Source organism: Osmerus eperlanus, chromosome 13, assembly GCF_963692335.1.
Source record: "Osmerus eperlanus chromosome 13, fOsmEpe2.1, whole genome shotgun sequence".
Taxonomy (NCBI): domain Eukaryota; kingdom Metazoa; phylum Chordata; class Actinopteri; order Osmeriformes; family Osmeridae; genus Osmerus; species Osmerus eperlanus.
The window spans coordinates 9,231,684-9,249,125 of record NC_085030.1 but is presented as its reverse complement, the minus strand read 5'-3'; the positions used below and the strand labels follow the sequence as shown (position 1 = coordinate 9,249,125).

The 17,442-nt window shown below is 52.4% G+C and overlaps 1 protein-coding gene across 1 annotated transcript in view; it reads right to left on the bottom strand.

Annotated features, from left to right (window-relative positions):
* Nucleotides 1–1,459: 1,459 nt before the first annotated feature.
* atp11c (ATPase phospholipid transporting 11C) overlaps nt 1,460–17,442 on the bottom strand; it is an 18,787-nt gene continuing 2,804 nt past the window's right edge. The window contains exons 3-31 of the mRNA XM_062476915.1: nt 17,312–17,376; nt 16,471–16,551; nt 15,545–15,652; nt 15,159–15,287; nt 14,707–14,795; nt 13,871–13,921; nt 13,332–13,396; nt 13,126–13,207; nt 12,760–12,910; nt 12,396–12,593; nt 11,720–11,890; nt 10,761–10,999; nt 10,558–10,629; nt 10,382–10,455; nt 10,172–10,275; nt 9,883–10,064; nt 9,494–9,760; nt 9,146–9,323; nt 8,936–9,038; nt 8,699–8,844; nt 8,357–8,416; nt 7,467–7,594; nt 7,228–7,363; nt 7,043–7,108; nt 6,820–6,923; nt 6,487–6,643; nt 3,654–3,762; nt 2,562–2,593; nt 1,460–2,222 (exon numbers count right to left, since the gene is read on the bottom strand). Of these exons, the coding sequence (XP_062332899.1) occupies nt 3,658–3,762; nt 6,487–6,643; nt 6,820–6,923; nt 7,043–7,108; nt 7,228–7,363; nt 7,467–7,594; nt 8,357–8,416; nt 8,699–8,844; nt 8,936–9,038; nt 9,146–9,323; nt 9,494–9,760; nt 9,883–10,064; nt 10,172–10,275; nt 10,382–10,455; nt 10,558–10,629; nt 10,761–10,999; nt 11,720–11,890; nt 12,396–12,593; nt 12,760–12,910; nt 13,126–13,207; nt 13,332–13,396; nt 13,871–13,921; nt 14,707–14,795; nt 15,159–15,287; nt 15,545–15,652; nt 16,471–16,551; nt 17,312–17,376 (3,311 nt within the window). The 3' untranslated portion in view covers nt 1,460–2,222; nt 2,562–2,593; nt 3,654–3,657. The remainder of the gene's footprint in view (nt 2,223–2,561; nt 2,594–3,653; nt 3,763–6,486; nt 6,644–6,819; nt 6,924–7,042; nt 7,109–7,227; nt 7,364–7,466; nt 7,595–8,356; nt 8,417–8,698; nt 8,845–8,935; nt 9,039–9,145; nt 9,324–9,493; nt 9,761–9,882; nt 10,065–10,171; nt 10,276–10,381; nt 10,456–10,557; nt 10,630–10,760; nt 11,000–11,719; nt 11,891–12,395; nt 12,594–12,759; nt 12,911–13,125; nt 13,208–13,331; nt 13,397–13,870; nt 13,922–14,706; nt 14,796–15,158; nt 15,288–15,544; nt 15,653–16,470; nt 16,552–17,311; nt 17,377–17,442) is intronic.

The following is a 17,442-nucleotide window of genomic DNA, read 5'->3' as shown; positions in this document are numbered from 1 at the left end:
AAAATAGAGTATTTTCTCTCCTAACGAAGGGAGATGGTGGGTTAGAGAAAACATGTTATATCTGGGAGTCAGGTGGCTGAGCGGTGAGGGAGTCGGACTAGTAATCCGAAGGTTGCCAGTTCGATTCCCGGTCATGCCAACTGACGTTGTGTCCTTGGGCAAGGCACTTCACCCTACTTGCCTCGGGGGAATGTCCCTGTACTTACTGTAAGTCGCTCTGGATAAGAGCGTCTGCTAAATGACTAAATGTAAAATGTAAATCTCTATAACATTTGGCTTGGGGGGCGTTGTTAGTTTGCCCACCATGGGAGAGTGTGATGTGGAGGGGAGCAGGGATGGGTGTGTGTCTGGGAGACAACTGTCAGATGAGTTGGCACGGGCACCCATCTGTCTGATACACAGGCAAAAGGAAAAGCTGATCCATTCTCGGCGATAAAAAAGATTTATGTAATAAAAAATAGAACATTTGTGAGTAAAATTACACGTAACAATAAATATGTCAAATAGATTTTACACTTGCAAAGAAGAAGAAAAGAAAAGAAAAAAGAATCGTTCTGGATAGTTTCTAAAAGTGATGCAAACTGTGGTATGTAAAATGGAATGTATTAAGCAATAACGCTAAGGACATGACAGAGAAGGCTAACCCAAGCCCCACCCAGCCAGCAGGAGGCCGGGGGGGGGGGGGGAGCCTCACAGTGGTAACTATGGTGATCAGAAACAAAGATGGTTCTGCAGTGTGGACCTTTGCTCTCACACTGCAGCCCATCTTGGACAAGCAATGTGGCTAACTAACCTGTAATGGAACAAAGATACCTCATTTAGGCTTTTAGTGCATGTGTGCATTTGTGAGTACAACTGTGCTGCTAGGCACACGAACGACAAACTCAGAAACTTAAAACACAAACACACCTTGTTCGTCACCTACAGTTCAGATGCTTCAAGTCGGACGTGACATTTTGCATCTCCCCATTCCTTGGCTTTTGTCTTTAAGGAAAGTTATTTAAACTCTAGACAGAACATATATATATATATACTAATTTTCTAACTCCAATAGGGGTCTCTTATATGATCACTGAGATTAAACGATTTCAGGTCACGTTTACTGGACCACATGAGAAGGTAGAAAGGTCGTCTGGAACACTGGCCCACTGCCCGGATTTCTTTCAACTCTGTCACACACAGGCATAGGATACTCATAGTCACACGCAAACAAACATAACGTTTTTGGAGAGATGAGGGGGTGAGTGTTCTCCACACTGGCCTACCTCAGTATTGTACTGAGGTAGGCCAAGTACGGTGTACAGTGTACACCGTACTTGTTTTACATTGCAAATATATCCTGAACTTGTTCTATCAGTAACTTCAGCGTGCTAGCTAACACGATCTCTTTGCTGTACTGGGTTGGAATCACATAACATGTAACGAGGAACTCATTTCAATTTGGACCTCGGGACAGCGGAATCATTGATAAAAATCAAATGTAAAAAATCATCATGTTGTCGCAACTTTTTCTTCTTCTTTTTTTAACAAACCTTGCAGAAAAATGAACATATAATGATGACGAGAGCAACATCAGTGGAATGTGGCCTTCGTGGAGCCTTGGTTCATGCAGATGAATCATTCTTGGGGACAGTGGAGGTGCGACTGACTGCCTGCTGGAACACACGCAGCCCGAAACCCCTCACAAGGCAGCCGTGGATGCATTCATTTCAATCTGTAAGATAGTATATCAAAACAACCAAAGAGGGCCCGAAAGGAGGAAGGAAGTAAAGGAAGGAACAGGAGAAATTCATGCCCGTAATCTGAAGAGTCAATGTAAAGAACGGGATCAAAAAGAAGACAAAAAGAAAGAAAAAGCGAGGTGGGGATTCTGCATGGGCCAGTGGTGCAGTGTTCTGCACTGCAGGCATGCGAGGGAGAGGGGGGGACGACGTAGTAAGGGAACAGGAGAGGAGGGGGACGGAACCAGCAGCTTAAACCCAGCGCTGTACTCAGCCCAGAGTCCCTCTCTAGGTTTCTCTGAGCTTCTCTTCTTTTTAGATCCTTTTCTGCTTTTTGTTTTGTTTTTTTGCCTCATCCCTTGTGATCAGGCAGGACGGCGGGCAGCAAAGATCCACTGGCTTCAAGTCCTGAAAGAGGAAGGATGAGGGTCGGTCGTCTTTCCTGCCCATTTACTCCCCCTCCTTTAAGTGCTTGTAGGACAGCGGTGTGACAGCAGCGATCTGGGGAGGAGACACACACACACACACACACACTGTGTCAGCCCCTCCACGCTTCTTACCTTGAGACTACCCCTCGGCCCTGTGCCAATCACTTGGAGGTGATCAGAGCGGTGGCAGCTAAGACGTCAAGGAACACCCCAGGAATCAAAGCGTGATTGGCCACCAACCCTAACAGGCAGAACCGATTAGACCCATCTTCCCTGCTTAGAGATCATCAGAAATCAGCCCCAGGTATCCTGCAAACTACAGCTGTAATTTGCCACCCAGGTGTTTAAGACTGGTGATCTGATGAAGGGGGAAGAGGAGGAGGCGGCGCTGAGAGAGACAGGTGAGCTTTACCTGGAGGTCTTTATGAGGGAGTCCTCTGACAGCTAGGGAGAATAAAACATGAGGTTAAACAGTGGTGCAGTGCAGAGCCAAAGGTCTAAACCTGGATCTGGTGTTACACAAACAGCCACCCAGACACCCTCGGTCCCGCAGAACAGCAGGAATTAGGACCCAGTGGAGAGCCAGCAGCATTCCACATCAGGTTAGGGCTGGGCGCAGCATGCGGTGAGCTAAGCTTGACGTGTACCGAGCATTACAACAACAACAAAAACACCCAACAGGCCGACAGCTGACGCAGGTTCAAACGTGCACCCAGGTAACACGGAAAAACAGTCATGACCACCAGCACCACGGGGAGGAGGATTAATGGCATATAGTCAGTTGAGCAGTCCAGATAAGCACCCCAAATACACCAACACACACACACAAACCCACTGCACCTGATGACAGATAAATCCCCAACACAACTGGGATGGACCATTGTCAAACGATTGAAAGTTGCCGAACGGCAACAACAGTACAGAGCTCATGCGAGGGGCCGATTAAGAGGGCATCCAATGGCAGGCTGAGAAGAGCATTCATGTTTCTCTGGCTTGACCCTTCGAGCACACGAGCATAATCCCTACCGCTCAGTCTGCGCTCCACCAAAATCATTTTCATGGAGAGATTGGTAGATGATAACAAAAAGTGAAATTATTGCGTGGGATTGTGTAATATGTATTTTTTTTTAGGTCATAAAAGCACAAAACCAAGAGGCTGTGATGACGAAGACCCTTTTCAGCCAACCAATTGGAGTTTGGTACACTGCAGGAAAGTGCGCCTCCTACAGGAAATCTGGGATTACGCAGGTATCTGAAAGGCTATACCGGGTTCCTGGACAAAAGAGCAACACACCGTCTGTGGAGGAGGCTAGGGAGCAGGAGGCTAGGGAGCAGGAGGCTAGGGAGCAGGAGGCTAGGGAGCAGGATTTGGGGCGTCTTGTTAGATTGTTGTTATAGTTAGGTGGAGCAGTGGGTCGTTGATATATAGGCTGCTGGATTAAAGGGGGCAGGTCTTTGATTGGCTTATGTGGTCTCTGGGGCGGGGTGAAGGTGAGTCTGGTACCTGTTCATAGCACAGTATTGGACTCATCTGAAAAGGTTCTCATGAGCAGGGGCCTGGCTGAAGATGGGGGAACCTGGGGGTCCCCTGCGCTCGATTCTACCGGCTTCTTCTGGAAGGGTGAGGCAAGACACACTAATGACATCTCCATGCTAGTACACACACACACACAATACGTACACACACACTCACATTTCAGCAAACACACAAACTCACAGTGGACAAAGCATTTTGGAGAAGACACACACACACCAGAGCTAATTTCATTAATGAAAATGTTGACGAAAAACATTAGCTTACAACCTGCGTAAGTTTGATCCTTACAGAGAAAGGTTGTGGAAAAATGTGTGACTAATACTTCTCGTCACGATTTTCACTGATGAAATCCACACTGACACACACACACACACAATTGTCTGCAGTGGAGCCGTTGCAGCTGTGGTGGGTCCTGAGGCAGGGCTGTTGGCAGGAGTCTGAGCACGCATGCAGGTCAAACCCTCACGTGTTTGTGCACTGCATTCACCTGAATGGGCATCATGCAGAGACAGCAGGCACAATAGCACAGGCAGCTGGAGGACAATGATCGTGGCTAGCTGACTAGCTTTCTGGGGCTAGCTACCTGACTAGTTATCTGGGGATAGCTACCATACAAGCTGACTGGGGCTAGCTATCTGGGGTGAACGACCAAACACGTTTCGACAGGGGAAAGAGCCGATTCTAGAGTCACTGTGACCCTTGCAAGTACAGTATGGAACACCCATGGCAATAGGAAACAAGCCTAACCTTCGCAATAACCAGGGAGGCACCACAGTCACAACAAGGGGGATGAGGAGGGGAACGGAAGGGGAAGGTGACACAAGGTAGGGGGGATAAGCAAGACAGGTAGGAGAAAAACATGGCAACCCAGGGCCAGGAGAGGTAAGAGAGCAAGGCGGAGAGACCTCAGTCACTCCAGGAGAAGCTGTGAGTGCTGGCGGTCTGCGACAGCATGAAGATAGTAGACGTCCCCGAGGAAGGAAGGCGATGCTTCATCTGACGGGCCAAGCAGGAGAGAGAGACCAGAGAGATACAAACGCAGGGTGAGACAGAGGGGAGAGTGAGAGCAGCAGGGGTAACAGTAGTAAGAACATTCAGAACAGAGGAAGGAAGCAGAAAGACTGCAGGTTAGCGAGTAAAGAAAAGCAGGGAGGGTCTTTAATTGAGGTTATTTTGGATTGACAGCTCCCTGGTGCAGGTAGGCCGGTGCTACAGTAACCAACCAATCATGTTTTCAGGAAAAAACTCATAGTTCCACAAAAGGACTGGGACTATCCTGCCTGATAATTCTAGTGATGACATGAACAGCCAAATGACTGAACACCTCTATGCAGGCAGAGTGTTTGGACAAAATCTAAAAATGTTTCACATTTTCTCGAGATCAGCAACAAACAACAGCTGGCTCTGGTGATCTTTGTTAGATGAGTGGGCTCTGTTAACCACAACCAAACCATCAGCAAGACAGAAACATCACTGGTCATGGACAAGAGCCAACTCCATCCAGTGGAGACTATGATACACATTTTAAATGGAAATGCTGGAATCTGTGTATCTCCATAACAAAATGACCCACAAGAAGTGATCCTGCAAGTGAACATCATAACTGGAAAACCCCCCCCCAAAAAAAAACATGAAATATTTGGATGATGTCTGGGTATGACAGAGTAATGTGCGTGACAATGCTAAGGTGTATGCGTGACAGTGTGTGCATTTGCACATGTATTTTGGTGTGTGTACCTGTCATGAGTGGGGTCCACGAGGCTTGGTGTGTGTGTGTGTGTGTACCTGTCATGAGTGGGGTCCACGGGGCTTGGTGTGTGTGTGTGTGTGTACCTGTCATGAGTGGGGTCCACGGGGCTTGGCACATTCACTGAGCGCCCGGAACTTTGACGAGAGATTCCGCTTTCTATTCGTTGGACATAACGAACCTTTGACTCCTTCTTCAAACCGACAAAAGTAACTACGATTTGCAATATTTCTTACTTGTGACATATTGGCATGTTGTGATTAAATTGTTGATGTTTGATTGTATTTTACAAATGAGATAACTTAACCCTTGTTAAGTTAGTTGCCCTTGCTCGTCCATTGTTACCAGAAAGGCCTACCTGTCCCTCTCTACCCCTCTCCCACTCTTTCTCTCTCCCTCCCCCCTTCACACGCGCTCTACACAGCCATTGTGTTGCTCGCCCTCATTTGCATACAGCCACTGTACTACTCTGACTAACCCATAACTTATCTGGTATTTGTTCATTATAATTACATTCTCCTAAATAAATCATTGTGTATAATATTCGCGTATCACTCACGTTATCTGATCTGCTCTACTTTCATAGAATTCACTACTTAAGATTAGACTGATTATTACGAAGGCTATTATTTCAATATTATTCAATAAGGTTTCCTCTGTCCCTTTAACAATAAGAGGTGGTGCCCCCAAGAACTACATACTTTATTATAAATTAAGTATTGCTAATCTTAAACAAGCAAACCCCGCTACAGTGTGTGTGTGTGTGTACCTGTCATGAGTGGGGTCCACGGGGCTTGGGGTGTGTGTGTGTGTACCTGTCGTGAGTGGGGTCCACGGGGCTTGGGGTGTGTGTGTGTGTACCTGTCGTGAGTGGGGTCCACGGGGCTTGGTGTGTGTGTGTGTGTGTGTACCTGTCGTGAGTGGGGTCCACGGGGCTTGGGGTGTGTGTGTGTGTACCTGTCGTGAGTGGGGTCCACGGGGCTTGGTGTGTGTGTGTGTGTGTACCTGTCGTGAGTGGGGTCCACGGGGCTTGGGGTGTGTGTGTGTGTGTACCTGTCGTGAGTGGGGTCCACGGGGCTTGCGCAGCACCACCAGCAGGATGTCCGGCAGCAGGCTGAGCAGGATGAGCAGGATGATGACCAGCCAAGCCGACACCGAGCTCAGCATGTTGGCAAACACAAAGTACAGACGCTGCTGCTGCAGGAAGGGCCTGGAGGAGAGGACAGACGGGGGAACGACTCACTACCAGGAATTCTGCTCTCTGTCAAGAGCATTGAGCTGGACACCTAAATCATTCATGAACTAAAATAACTTAACCTTCCACATTGGAATACCAAGGTAGAGCAGGGAGAGGTGTCTGGCCAGTGAGGAGGCTATGTTCCTCACCATATGATGCCTCCCCAGAAGAAGCTGAAGAACACATAGAAGGCCAGGGAGCCCCAGATGACAAAGTGGTTGATCCAGGTCCAGTGTCTGGTGTCCAGAGCCAGCTGGGGGAACACAGGACAATGGATGAAGAATAGACGTTTTTTGTTGTTTTTTTTCTTCTAACTTAATAATAACAAATATAAATCAAAACGTAGAGCGAAATGAAAACAAAGTGCCGCACCTTGAGTGTGACGGTGAAGACGAGGACGGTGAACACTATTGTCCCGTACGACCAATTCCCAAACACCTGGAGGTAAACGAGACAAACGAGGGGCTATTTATAGCAGCGCATTTGCTGACGCCTGCAGTATACCCGGGTGAACCCGTGGTGGTGGAGGGGCTTCTCTGGATATCAGGAGGACTAACCTGGCCGTTATCCTGGAGGGCAGGGTTACTGAACAGATAGCGGACCCCGAAGAAGAACAGGACGCCCTGAAAGACCCCCAGCAAGGTCCAGTACAGGAAGGGGCACCAACGCAAATTGGCATTCTTCGCTATCTCCCTTTGGAGGAGGAGGAAGGCCAGGACAGGAGGGGAGAGACGAGTCAAGCAAACACAAACGCAGTGGATTTCAGAGCACTGAAACCGTAGTTCCCTTGTCCTACCTGTAGAGGGTGGCATTGTCCAGCAGGACCTCCATGCAGATGTGCTGCTCCAACAGGCTGTAGGCCAGGATGGGCATAGAGGTGAAGCAGATGTTGTACATCGTCAGATAGGCTGCGTCGTACAGGGGCTGGGGGGAGGAGGAGGAAGGAGAGGGGGGGTAGGAGAGGATGGGGGGGGGGAGGAGACAGGTAAGGGGTGGCACCCAGGGATTAATATAATGGAGAGGACGATGTTCTTACAAACACATGCACTCACTCACTCACTCAGAGACTTGAGGCACAGCAGTACAACTCTGTGTCAGTGTGTGCCACTGTTTCTCTCTGGCTCCATGCACAGACACACATATCCTTGATTTGTATCAAGGATATACACACACACACACACACACACACATAAACTGTGTGCGTATATTATATATATATTATATACACACGCACAGACAGGCCTGTATGAGCTGGGACTGAGAATGAGAGGCTACTTTTAGACTTTAGGCTACTTTTAGAACAGAGTGCATCATCATATAGTGCTAATGTGCAATGAGTCAAAGCCCTGTGGGAGATGGCCAACCACTGAATAAACCATCAGGACTCTGTATGGAGAAAGGTGGAGATGCTGCGCTGTGTGAGTCTGTGCCTCTTCATGCATGCATCTGTGCCCTTCATGTTTAAGAGGGTTCCTCTGTGGAAACTCATATGTATATCACGTCAGCCACTCCAGGATAGGGTTGGGGGGTGGGAGGGGGCGGTCAGAAGGGAGGTGCTGGTGGAGGAGGTCTCCACGGTTCAGCACGATACTCTGGACCCTTCATGTTCAGAGCATCTTTGAACCGGAGAAATGGCAGGGGGACGGGGGGACGGGGGGACGGGGACGGGGGGGGGTGAGTACTCACTTGCTGGGAATATCCACAGAAGAACTGGTACAAGAACTGAGGTAAGATGAAGCAGAGGTTCTACACAGCAAAAGAGGAGAGGGAGCGAGGGAATATGGGACACAGAGGGAAAGAGAGATGAGAGATGGGGGGAGAGAGAGGGAGAGACAGACAGAGCTGGTGGTTAGTATCCTCATTAAAGGCTTTGGTGTCTAAGATCACATGAACTTGGGCATAGAGCTTCATAGAAATCAAGAACACTGAATATCTGACTTTAGGATGACTAGCCTTCCCCATTCAAACCAACACTATAGTGGCTTTAAAAAGACAACACAAGAGATATGGAGACTGCATGGCGCCTACCTTGTAGAAGAAGTATTGCACCAGGTGGGCGATGCGGACGTAGTACAGGTGCCCGTGAGCCAGCAGGAGCTTCTTCAGGTGCTTGAGTTTGGGGATGGCGTAGTCGCTGTTCCTGACGGCCTGGCGGCCCTCTTTACCCTTTATGCCTGGGGGGAGGGGGGGGGGGGACATGGCTCAGCGACAACATGCTACATGTGTGCCTGGAGCCTGGTTAGCGGCTAACGGCGCGCGTCCTACCGATGCCAACGTGTGCTTCCAGGATCATGCTGACGTCGTTGGCCCCGTCCCCTATGGACAGGGTGATGGGGTTGCCTTTGGAGTTCTTCACCAGCTTCACTATCTGGAGAGGAGAGAGGGAGGAGAGAGGGAGGAGTGGAATGAGCAACTCTTGTCGACCTGACAGGAAAGAGCCCGCGAGAGAGACCTTTTCCCTGGGGGCGGGGCTACCTGGGCCTTCTGCAGGGGCGCCATGCGGCAGCAGAGCACAGCGGTGCAGTTCTGGCAGATCTGCAGGAACAGGCTCTTGTAGCTGCTGGAGACGGACTCTGGAGAGGCGTTGAACACCAGGGAGAGGGTGGCCCCGTCGATGATGAAGCCGTAGTCCTGAGAGGCCGACGACCAGCTCCTGGGGTCAGACACACGCACACACGCTAGCTTACAGTTCATAGCACGCCTAAACACACCCTGACAAACCCAAGCCCTGGTCCCCAGACATGAATTGAACACCTAAAAAAACACAACTGCCCAAACTCAAGCTCAGTTATGATCCATGTTTGTCCGTCGTCCAGTGCTGACCTGGTGACCCCGGCCTTGACCGGAGGGGCGTCCTTCACCGCCCTCTTGTGGTAGTCCATGAGCAGCTCGTGGAGGCGCTCCCCGCGCTTCCTCCCCCCGTCCTCCAGGGTGCGCACCGTCAGCTCCAGCAGCTCCGTGCCCCGCTGGAACAGGCGGCAGGCGTAGCACGTGGACTTGGCCGTCTCCATCTTGTCCCCCGTCAGCACCCACACCTTCATGCCCGCCCCCTGCAGCGCCTCCATGGTCTCTGCTGCCTCCTCCTGCAGCCTGGGGGGGAGGGGGGGTTAGGGAGGGGCAGGTGTAGAACAGCAAATCGGCGTAACGGAGGTGGAGGGGGAGAAACGAGTCTGAATGGGAGATGACAGGCTCACACACACACACACACACACCTGTCCTCCACGGCGGTGGCTCCTATGAGACTCATGCCTGTCTCCACCTGGTTGTAGATGGCCATGAGCTTCTCCTCTCGGTCCTGCAGGGCCAGCCTGGCTTCCCTGAGCCCTGCGTCTGCCTGGGCGTACTCCTCCACTCCCAGCTTCTTGTAGGCCACGCACAGGGTCCTGTAGCCCTCCTGAGAGCACACACACACACACACACACAGACACACGGGCACCCCGACATAAGACAACAATAGGATTGACTCTGACTGAAGACTGACTGTGCGTAAGTGGGGCTCACCGTGGCGTTGCGCTCTACGTGCATGCGGATCCTCTCCACCTCCTCCTGCTTCACCCGGGGGAAGATGGAGGAGTCGGCGCCCTTACAGAAGAGCAACGTGTCACCTAAGCACACACACGCACACACAAGCACACACACAGGTCAGGGCTGGGGGGGCGTCACCAGTAAACACGGATCAAGGCAGTGAAACGAGAGTGATTCCAGGCGCACCTGATTTCGATCGAACGATCACACTCATCCGCCTTCTCACGGGGTCAAAGTTCAGCACGTGAAGCAGCTCGTACCTTCAGAGGGAAACCAGAGGACCACGTCAACACAAATAGACGACCCCCTCGGAGGGAAAACAAACAGCAAACATGTCTGGTGTGAGAAAACTGCCGACTCACACTTCCACGTCGTTGTTCCTGTTGAGTATCTTCATGTTCTTGCTCTCCAGACCCAGGAAGGTGAAGCCGTACCTGCAGAGGGAGACAGAAACACACGGCACGCTCGTCACAGATGTTCTTTCACATCCATTTCCCTGGTAGATTTCATGACAGGGGGGGGGGGGGGGGGAAGGTTGGATTCCTTCATTTCTTAGGTCTCTTACTTCATGGCTCCCTTGACCAGCGCCACCTCGTCTGGTGAGGAAGCGATGAAACCTCTCGGCTCCTCCTCCTCTGGTTGGCCCCCGTTTCCATCCAGCCCCGGCCCCAAGCCCAGCCCCAGCCCGTCCACGTGGGCCATCACCCGGTCTAGCTGGCTCTGGCCCCCTCTCTGGGCGGTCGGCTCCTTCACCTGCACCGTGTGACACAGGCACAGCGCCCGCAGGAAAAGCTCCTCCTTCTCCTGAAAAGACGCCACACGGTAGGCCAAGGGTTAATGACGCCACCTTAGCGGCTCGGTCCCAAGCTGAGGGGGAATTTCGTCCGGCTTGTAAAAACCCTTTGCTGTGGGGCAGAGAGGGCAGACGGGAGCGTCTCAGCCGAGCGGGAGCGTCTCAGCCGAGCGGGAGCGTCTCAGCCGAGCGGGAGCGCCATGCGGCCGCTGGTGGTGGGAGGGCGCCCTGAGGGGCTCATGCTGAGAGCTGTCAGGTGAGAGTGCACGCGTGTTAACATGATGGGGGTGAACACGCGTGTGCTCTCTGAATGGCCCCGGGGGGCCCTGGAGACGACCAGGCTTGTGTGGGCCATATGCTGGATGGCGTGAAGGGAGTTGAGACGAGGGGAGGGTGGGGGGCAGGTGGACAGATGGAGGAAGAGAGGGAGGGAGGGACAGAAGGACAGGCAGACAGGGAGAGAGAGAGAGAGGGAGGGACAGAAGGACAGGCAGAGAGAGAGGGAGGGAGGGACAGAAGGACAGGCAGACGTCTGGGAGAGAGAGAGAGAGGGACAGAAGGACAGGCAGAGAGAGAGAGAGAGGGAGGGACAGAAGGACAGGCAGACAGAGAGGGAGGGACAGAAGGACAGGCAGACAGGGAGAGAGAGAGGGAGAAAGGGACAGAAGGACAGACAGGGAGAGAGGGAGAGAAGGAGGGAGAGAGAGAGGGAGGGACAGAAGGACACCCACCCTGCCGGCCTTCTGCTGCAGCTTGTTCACAGGTCCATCTGTGACGCAGAAGCCGTCCAGCTCGGTGTCCGCATCGCGGTATTTGTACTGGAAGCCGTCGATGCAGCACTCGATGAACTCCATGTTGTTCTGGGTCAGCGTACCCGTCTTGTCTGTGAATACGTACTCCACCTGAAGGGTGCCGGGAGAAACGGCATCAGACTCCATAAAAAAGACCTCTGCCAATTAACAGGCGCAAACAATAAGAATGGGCAATTAATCCCTGACAGAATTACACTCCGGTTTAACGAAGCATCAACTTTAATTTAAGTAATCATCTGGCAGCCCAAGCGTGTCAGATGGACCGACGCTCTGTTTGAATTGTAGGTGCAGTAAAAACAGAAGGAGTCAGGGAGACACAGCCAATGAAGTCCAATTAAGACCACTTCGACTTCAGAACCTGGACCAGACTACTGAGTAACAAGCAGGGCGCCGCCAAACGCATGACAAACACACATGCGGAAGTGTGAGGTACCACCTGATCTGAAACTGTAGGACAGGTGTAAGCAAGGGTCTCAACCACTCCTTAAACCCATACAGTCCAGTCAGATCAGTTATTTTGCAGAAAGAAAACCCTCAGAAGGCCCCTCATCTTGGCTCAGACGAAGCCATCCCCCCCCCCCCCCCCCCCCCCCACCTGTCCCAGCTCCTCGTTGAGGTCGGAGGTGTTGACCAGCGCCCCCTCCTGGATCTCCGGGTCGTAGAAGTCTTTGTCCCAGGAGATGAAGAAGGAGCCCAGGAACTTCTGCATCTCCACGGTAACGTACATGGACACGGGAATGATGAAGTTGAACAGCACCATGAAGGACAGGAAGTCCGTGAACATCTTAAGGTACTGAAAGAGAGGAGCGACACAAAGATATCTTCAAAAAAGTACAAACATAGGAGCCAGATTTGACTCGTGTGTGAGGTCACCAGTTATGACATCACCGGTCACAGAGCTGATCCCATAGGGTGCGAAGTCAGCGTCTGTGCTCATGCTCGTGCCCCAGTGCCCTCACCAGGTTGGTGTCCTTCTCCCGCTGGGTCTTGTGGTTGTACCAGGGCTCGTCCTGGCCCTGCTTGCTCTGCCACACGTACTTCAGTGTGGTGCACACCAGGGCCTTGCTCACCAGGATGGTCAGGTAGACCAGCAGGAAGGCGTTGATAGACCTGGAGGGTGGACGTGTGGGCAGGACTGTGTGAGCCTTGCTGAGGCAGGCTAGCCTCGACTAGTAGGTTGAACTAGCACGGCTAACCGCTCGAAAGGCTAATCGTATTACAGATCGGATCTCTTTCGCTTGATCCTATAGTGGTTATGTAAATGGGGCCACTTGCAAATGTGAGTTTTAAACTCTCTTTGACCCTGCCCCCGCCCCCCTGCTTACTTCTCCACTGCCGAGCGCTTCTGGGACTTGCCCTGGTAGTTGAGCGCCATCTTGGTCTCCATGCCTGTGTACACGGCCACGCCTGCGGCAGGGGGAGGGGAGCGGGGCGGGGGGTTAGCGAGACGGCCCCTCTCACGTTGACTCCCACAGTAAAGCCTCAACACACTACAGGCCCAAGAGAGACTAATGAGTTCAGTCCCACTCACCATAGATCTTCAGAGTGTTCTTCAGGGTAGCGCCTTTCAAAAGCAGGTTTTCTGGGCCTAGAGACCTGCAATACACGCACACACACGTATATAAACCACATTAGCTTCCTACACCATCTCTGTGTCCCTCCCTGCTCCCGCTGGAAAGCTGGCACAGGCCCGGGCCTGGCAGAGGGTCTGAAAGGGCTGCTAGCGATAGCTGGCTGGAGCCGGGGCTTTTACTCTGCTCCCAATGTTCTTGAGAAGGACACGGCTGCATCTCTTCTAAGACCATTACAGAGCGGTCAGTGACAAACGCTCCGGAGCGCGCTTTCAAAGGGCTGCCTGAGACTGTGCCAGCCTGCCTTTACTTTAACACAGCTCCAGAGTTATGGATCAATAAAATAATGATTTGATGCTAATGCTCAGGGACAATACCAGAGTGCTTAAACCACTGACTGCTTTTCTTTCTTTTTTTTGGAAGAGTTGAGGTGTGTGTCTGTGTGTGTGAGTGTGTGTGTGAGAACACAATACAAGGACATAATAATGGGGATGTTTACCTAACAGCAGGTTCCTGGTTGTTCCTATAGATGTGCATACGCCCAACAAACCTATACAAACACACACAGTTATGAGTTATAGGAGCACATGAACCCACCCAATAGCAGTTGCATGCTAAGTATACCAGGACAACCTTGACGTGTTGGGCTTTGTTTAATATACTATCTTCCATTTTAACAGTCTGCTTCTGAAGACACAGTGACACAGCAGTAATGGCCGTATCAGTATTCAGTAGTGAACTTGTGTCAAACGGTGAGTGATCGCATCACCATCTGCTCATCACCAGGACCTTGCTGAGTGGACTGCACCAATTACGAGCGGGGATAATCACTGGTGGTTAGCCAGCGGCACGCCAAGCTGGCAAACCACCCTGCTTTATTGACTCTGAAAAGAGAGCATCTGGCTCCTCTCTTTTTTAGCACGTCTACGGTTCCAATGGTGACGTGTGGGCCAGGTGTAATGACAGCTTCTTGGCCATAGGGGGCGCCCGTGGCTAGCACTGCTGAGAGAGGCTGCAGGAGGAACGTCAGGCCTCCCTCCACTGCTCTGGTCGACCCCCCCCCCCCCCCCGAACGAACTTTCCCTTCATTTCCTGGAGAGTCTCACCACCCAATCTGGCTGTACAAACAGCAGTCACAATATGTCAGCGCCGCGCTGAGGCGGCCGTGTTAACGCCCCTGCCGAGAGCTTCGCGCCGTATAATCACACTGTCAGCAAAAGAGGGTGACTCGACATTTTGAGTTGTCAGTTTGTTCATGCTAACACTTGACACATCCCCGCCTGCACATGCTCTGTGAGTGTGGTTCCTGGGCCGAGGCGAGGAGAAGGGGCCTACTTGTAGAGGTCAGGCTGGGGGTGCTCGCACTCGATGGTGGCGCTGAGCAAGTCCAGCTCCTTCTCCGTGTCGGGTACCGTGTAGTGTGTCTGAGAGGGGAGACAGACATAGGAAGTGCTGACTGATGTGGGTCAGGTAGTCGTCTAGGCAGCTCGCGCAAATCACCCACACACACTCTTAGAAACAGGCGCGCGCGCGCGCAGGGGAAAAAGAACGACATTAGCATGCACACTGTGAAAACACCCGCAGAATAAGACGTCCACACAGCAAAACACACGCACGCAAACCGTTCGCACAGCAGACGCACGAGTTGTGGCGGCGCAGGAGTAGAGGAAGTGGCTGTTAGGAAGGGAGGGAGGTCAAACCCAGAGGGGATGAGGATGCCCCAGCGGGGATGAGGATGCCCCAGCGGGGGCGTTCCTGGATGACTCCAGCGTCTGCTCTGTGTCTACCTTGTGGTTGGACTCCCCGTCCAGACTGGCGGTGGTGACGAAGCACGTGTCGTCATCCCTGCTGGACTGGAGCAGGATGAGGTCACAGGGAAAGGTCTCGTCCTCCTCCACCTCCACCACGTCTCCTACCTGGGGGGGCGAGGGGAAGGACACGGGATTAATGCTCGTCTAAACTGGATGACACAGGAAGGAAGGGGCGCCAGGAAGTTAAACACACACACAACGCAATTCATTTAGGATAATCTACGAACACTCTGCACCCACATCTCTCAGACAAGCACAAGCAAACACACACGCTACAGACACAAACACGCTACACACACACACACGTTCCCAGCGTCAGTGTGTGTCATGGCAGACGTCTGGAGGAGGGGGCTGAGGTGCACCTTGATCTTCTCGCTCTCCTTGCGTGTTCTGAGGCCATCCTCCAGCACAGTCACCAGGTACTTGTTCACCTCGTTGTCCGCCTTGTGCCGCAGCCAGTCCTCGTAGCCCTGAGAGAGGGAGGGGGGGGGGGGGGGGGAGGGTCAACGACAGCGGACAGCAAACCCAAAGCCGGAGCCAACAGGAATTTGGGAGCCAAAGAGTGGATGGGAAGGACAGAGGAAGTTAGGGGCGAGCAGGGGAGGAAAAGGAGGGGGAGTGGATGGAGAGAGAGAGACAGAGAGAGAGAGAGGGGGAGAGGAAAAAAAGATGAGTGCCATTTCAGGGCTTGAATAAGGGGTGGAGCAAAGAGGGGAGGAGCAGCACACCTCATCTCTCTCCCTCTCTCCCTCCCTCCCTCCCTCCCTCCCTCCCTCCCTCCCTCCCTCCCCAGTGTCCCACTTCAAAGTCTGGCTGAGGGCAGCAGCACCGGCCCGGCCTGCTCTCCCTGTGTCCCATATAAATCTGGAAGGAAGTCCACCCCTCCATTGTGCTCATTCAAAAGCCCTAGCAGCAGGCCACCGCTGAAAAGCCAATCCTAAAACAATGCATCTGAGGCTGGGACAGGGGCTGCTGAGGAGAGGGGAGGAGCGGGGAGGCGCCTCTCATCCCTCTGCTTCCACACCCAGAGACCATTTGGTCCCATTCCCTGACAACTCTGTTGCCCTCGCTCGCTCTCTCTCTGATCCAACCACGGCACTTTAGACCTGAACCTTGGCAAAGGAGGAAACATCCATAATGCATTGGTAATATTTCATACGAAAGCTTTCGGTTATTTATTTATTTGCTGTTTTACCACAGGGACTTGTGGTTAATGTTTGAAGAAGTGAGGATACAATGGGAGGAAGTGAGCGAATCGGTCAGTGTGCGAGGTGAAGCAGAACCTCACCTGTTTGATGGCGGTTACTGTGATCACGAAAAACAAGGGTAGGCCACTGGTGACTGGGCTGGTGGGGGTGTCCACTATCACCTGGGGGGAGAGCAGAGGAAGGTGAACTTGGTCTCCGTGTCACCTTCAACACATTTTTCAACCTTTTACAACCTTACCATGCAGGCTACACCTCATTGCTTTACGGAACACTGCAAAGAAAGGGCGTTTGTTGACGCCATTTCGGAGACCAGAATAACTTGACATGGGACTAACAAGAAGTCTAACGACATTTGGCAAGTTACAACACACTCATCCAGTAAGGGAGGGGGGAGGAGGGATAGCGTGGCAACAACAGCTCGGAAGGCGGAGCTGTCTGCCATAACCAGAGAGCGTATGCGTGTGTGGCATCTTCCCAAAACTCCAGGTTGGTGCCATGAACATGAACATGTGTGCAGCCTTGACCAGGAAGGGATCACAGGCTACCTGAACATGAGGCCAGCAGGCTGACTGCTTAATCTGCTGGCGGGGGATTCAGGGGGTGGTGGAGGAGGTGGGCCTCTGGTACAGCTCACCAGAGAGAGGCAGAGAGAACACAAGGGCATGATAATCCTTCACCAGCTCAGGAGCACCACTTGACCAGCACTCAGAGCCAAAAGTCCTGCACAAATATCCCTCATAACACACAACCCATGTGTGTGTGTGTGTGTTTGTGCCAGTGTAACCTCTAAAGCCCTCCCAAGGCAGACTGAGCTGCCCGACTCCTGATCCTGTGGCACGCAGAGTCTCAACAACCAAGTTCCCGCTGAGAGCAAACAATGACGGCAAGTAATGACATGCACTCCGCTGTGTGCGCGTGCACGGGCGCGCACGTCTCCGCGGGCACGCAGGCCGGCTGGTTGGCATTCCAGCCGGGAGCAGGACAAGCTGTCAGATAGACATCAGAGGAGGCGGGAGCAGGAGCGAAACCCTCCCTGGTGCTTTCCTCACCTG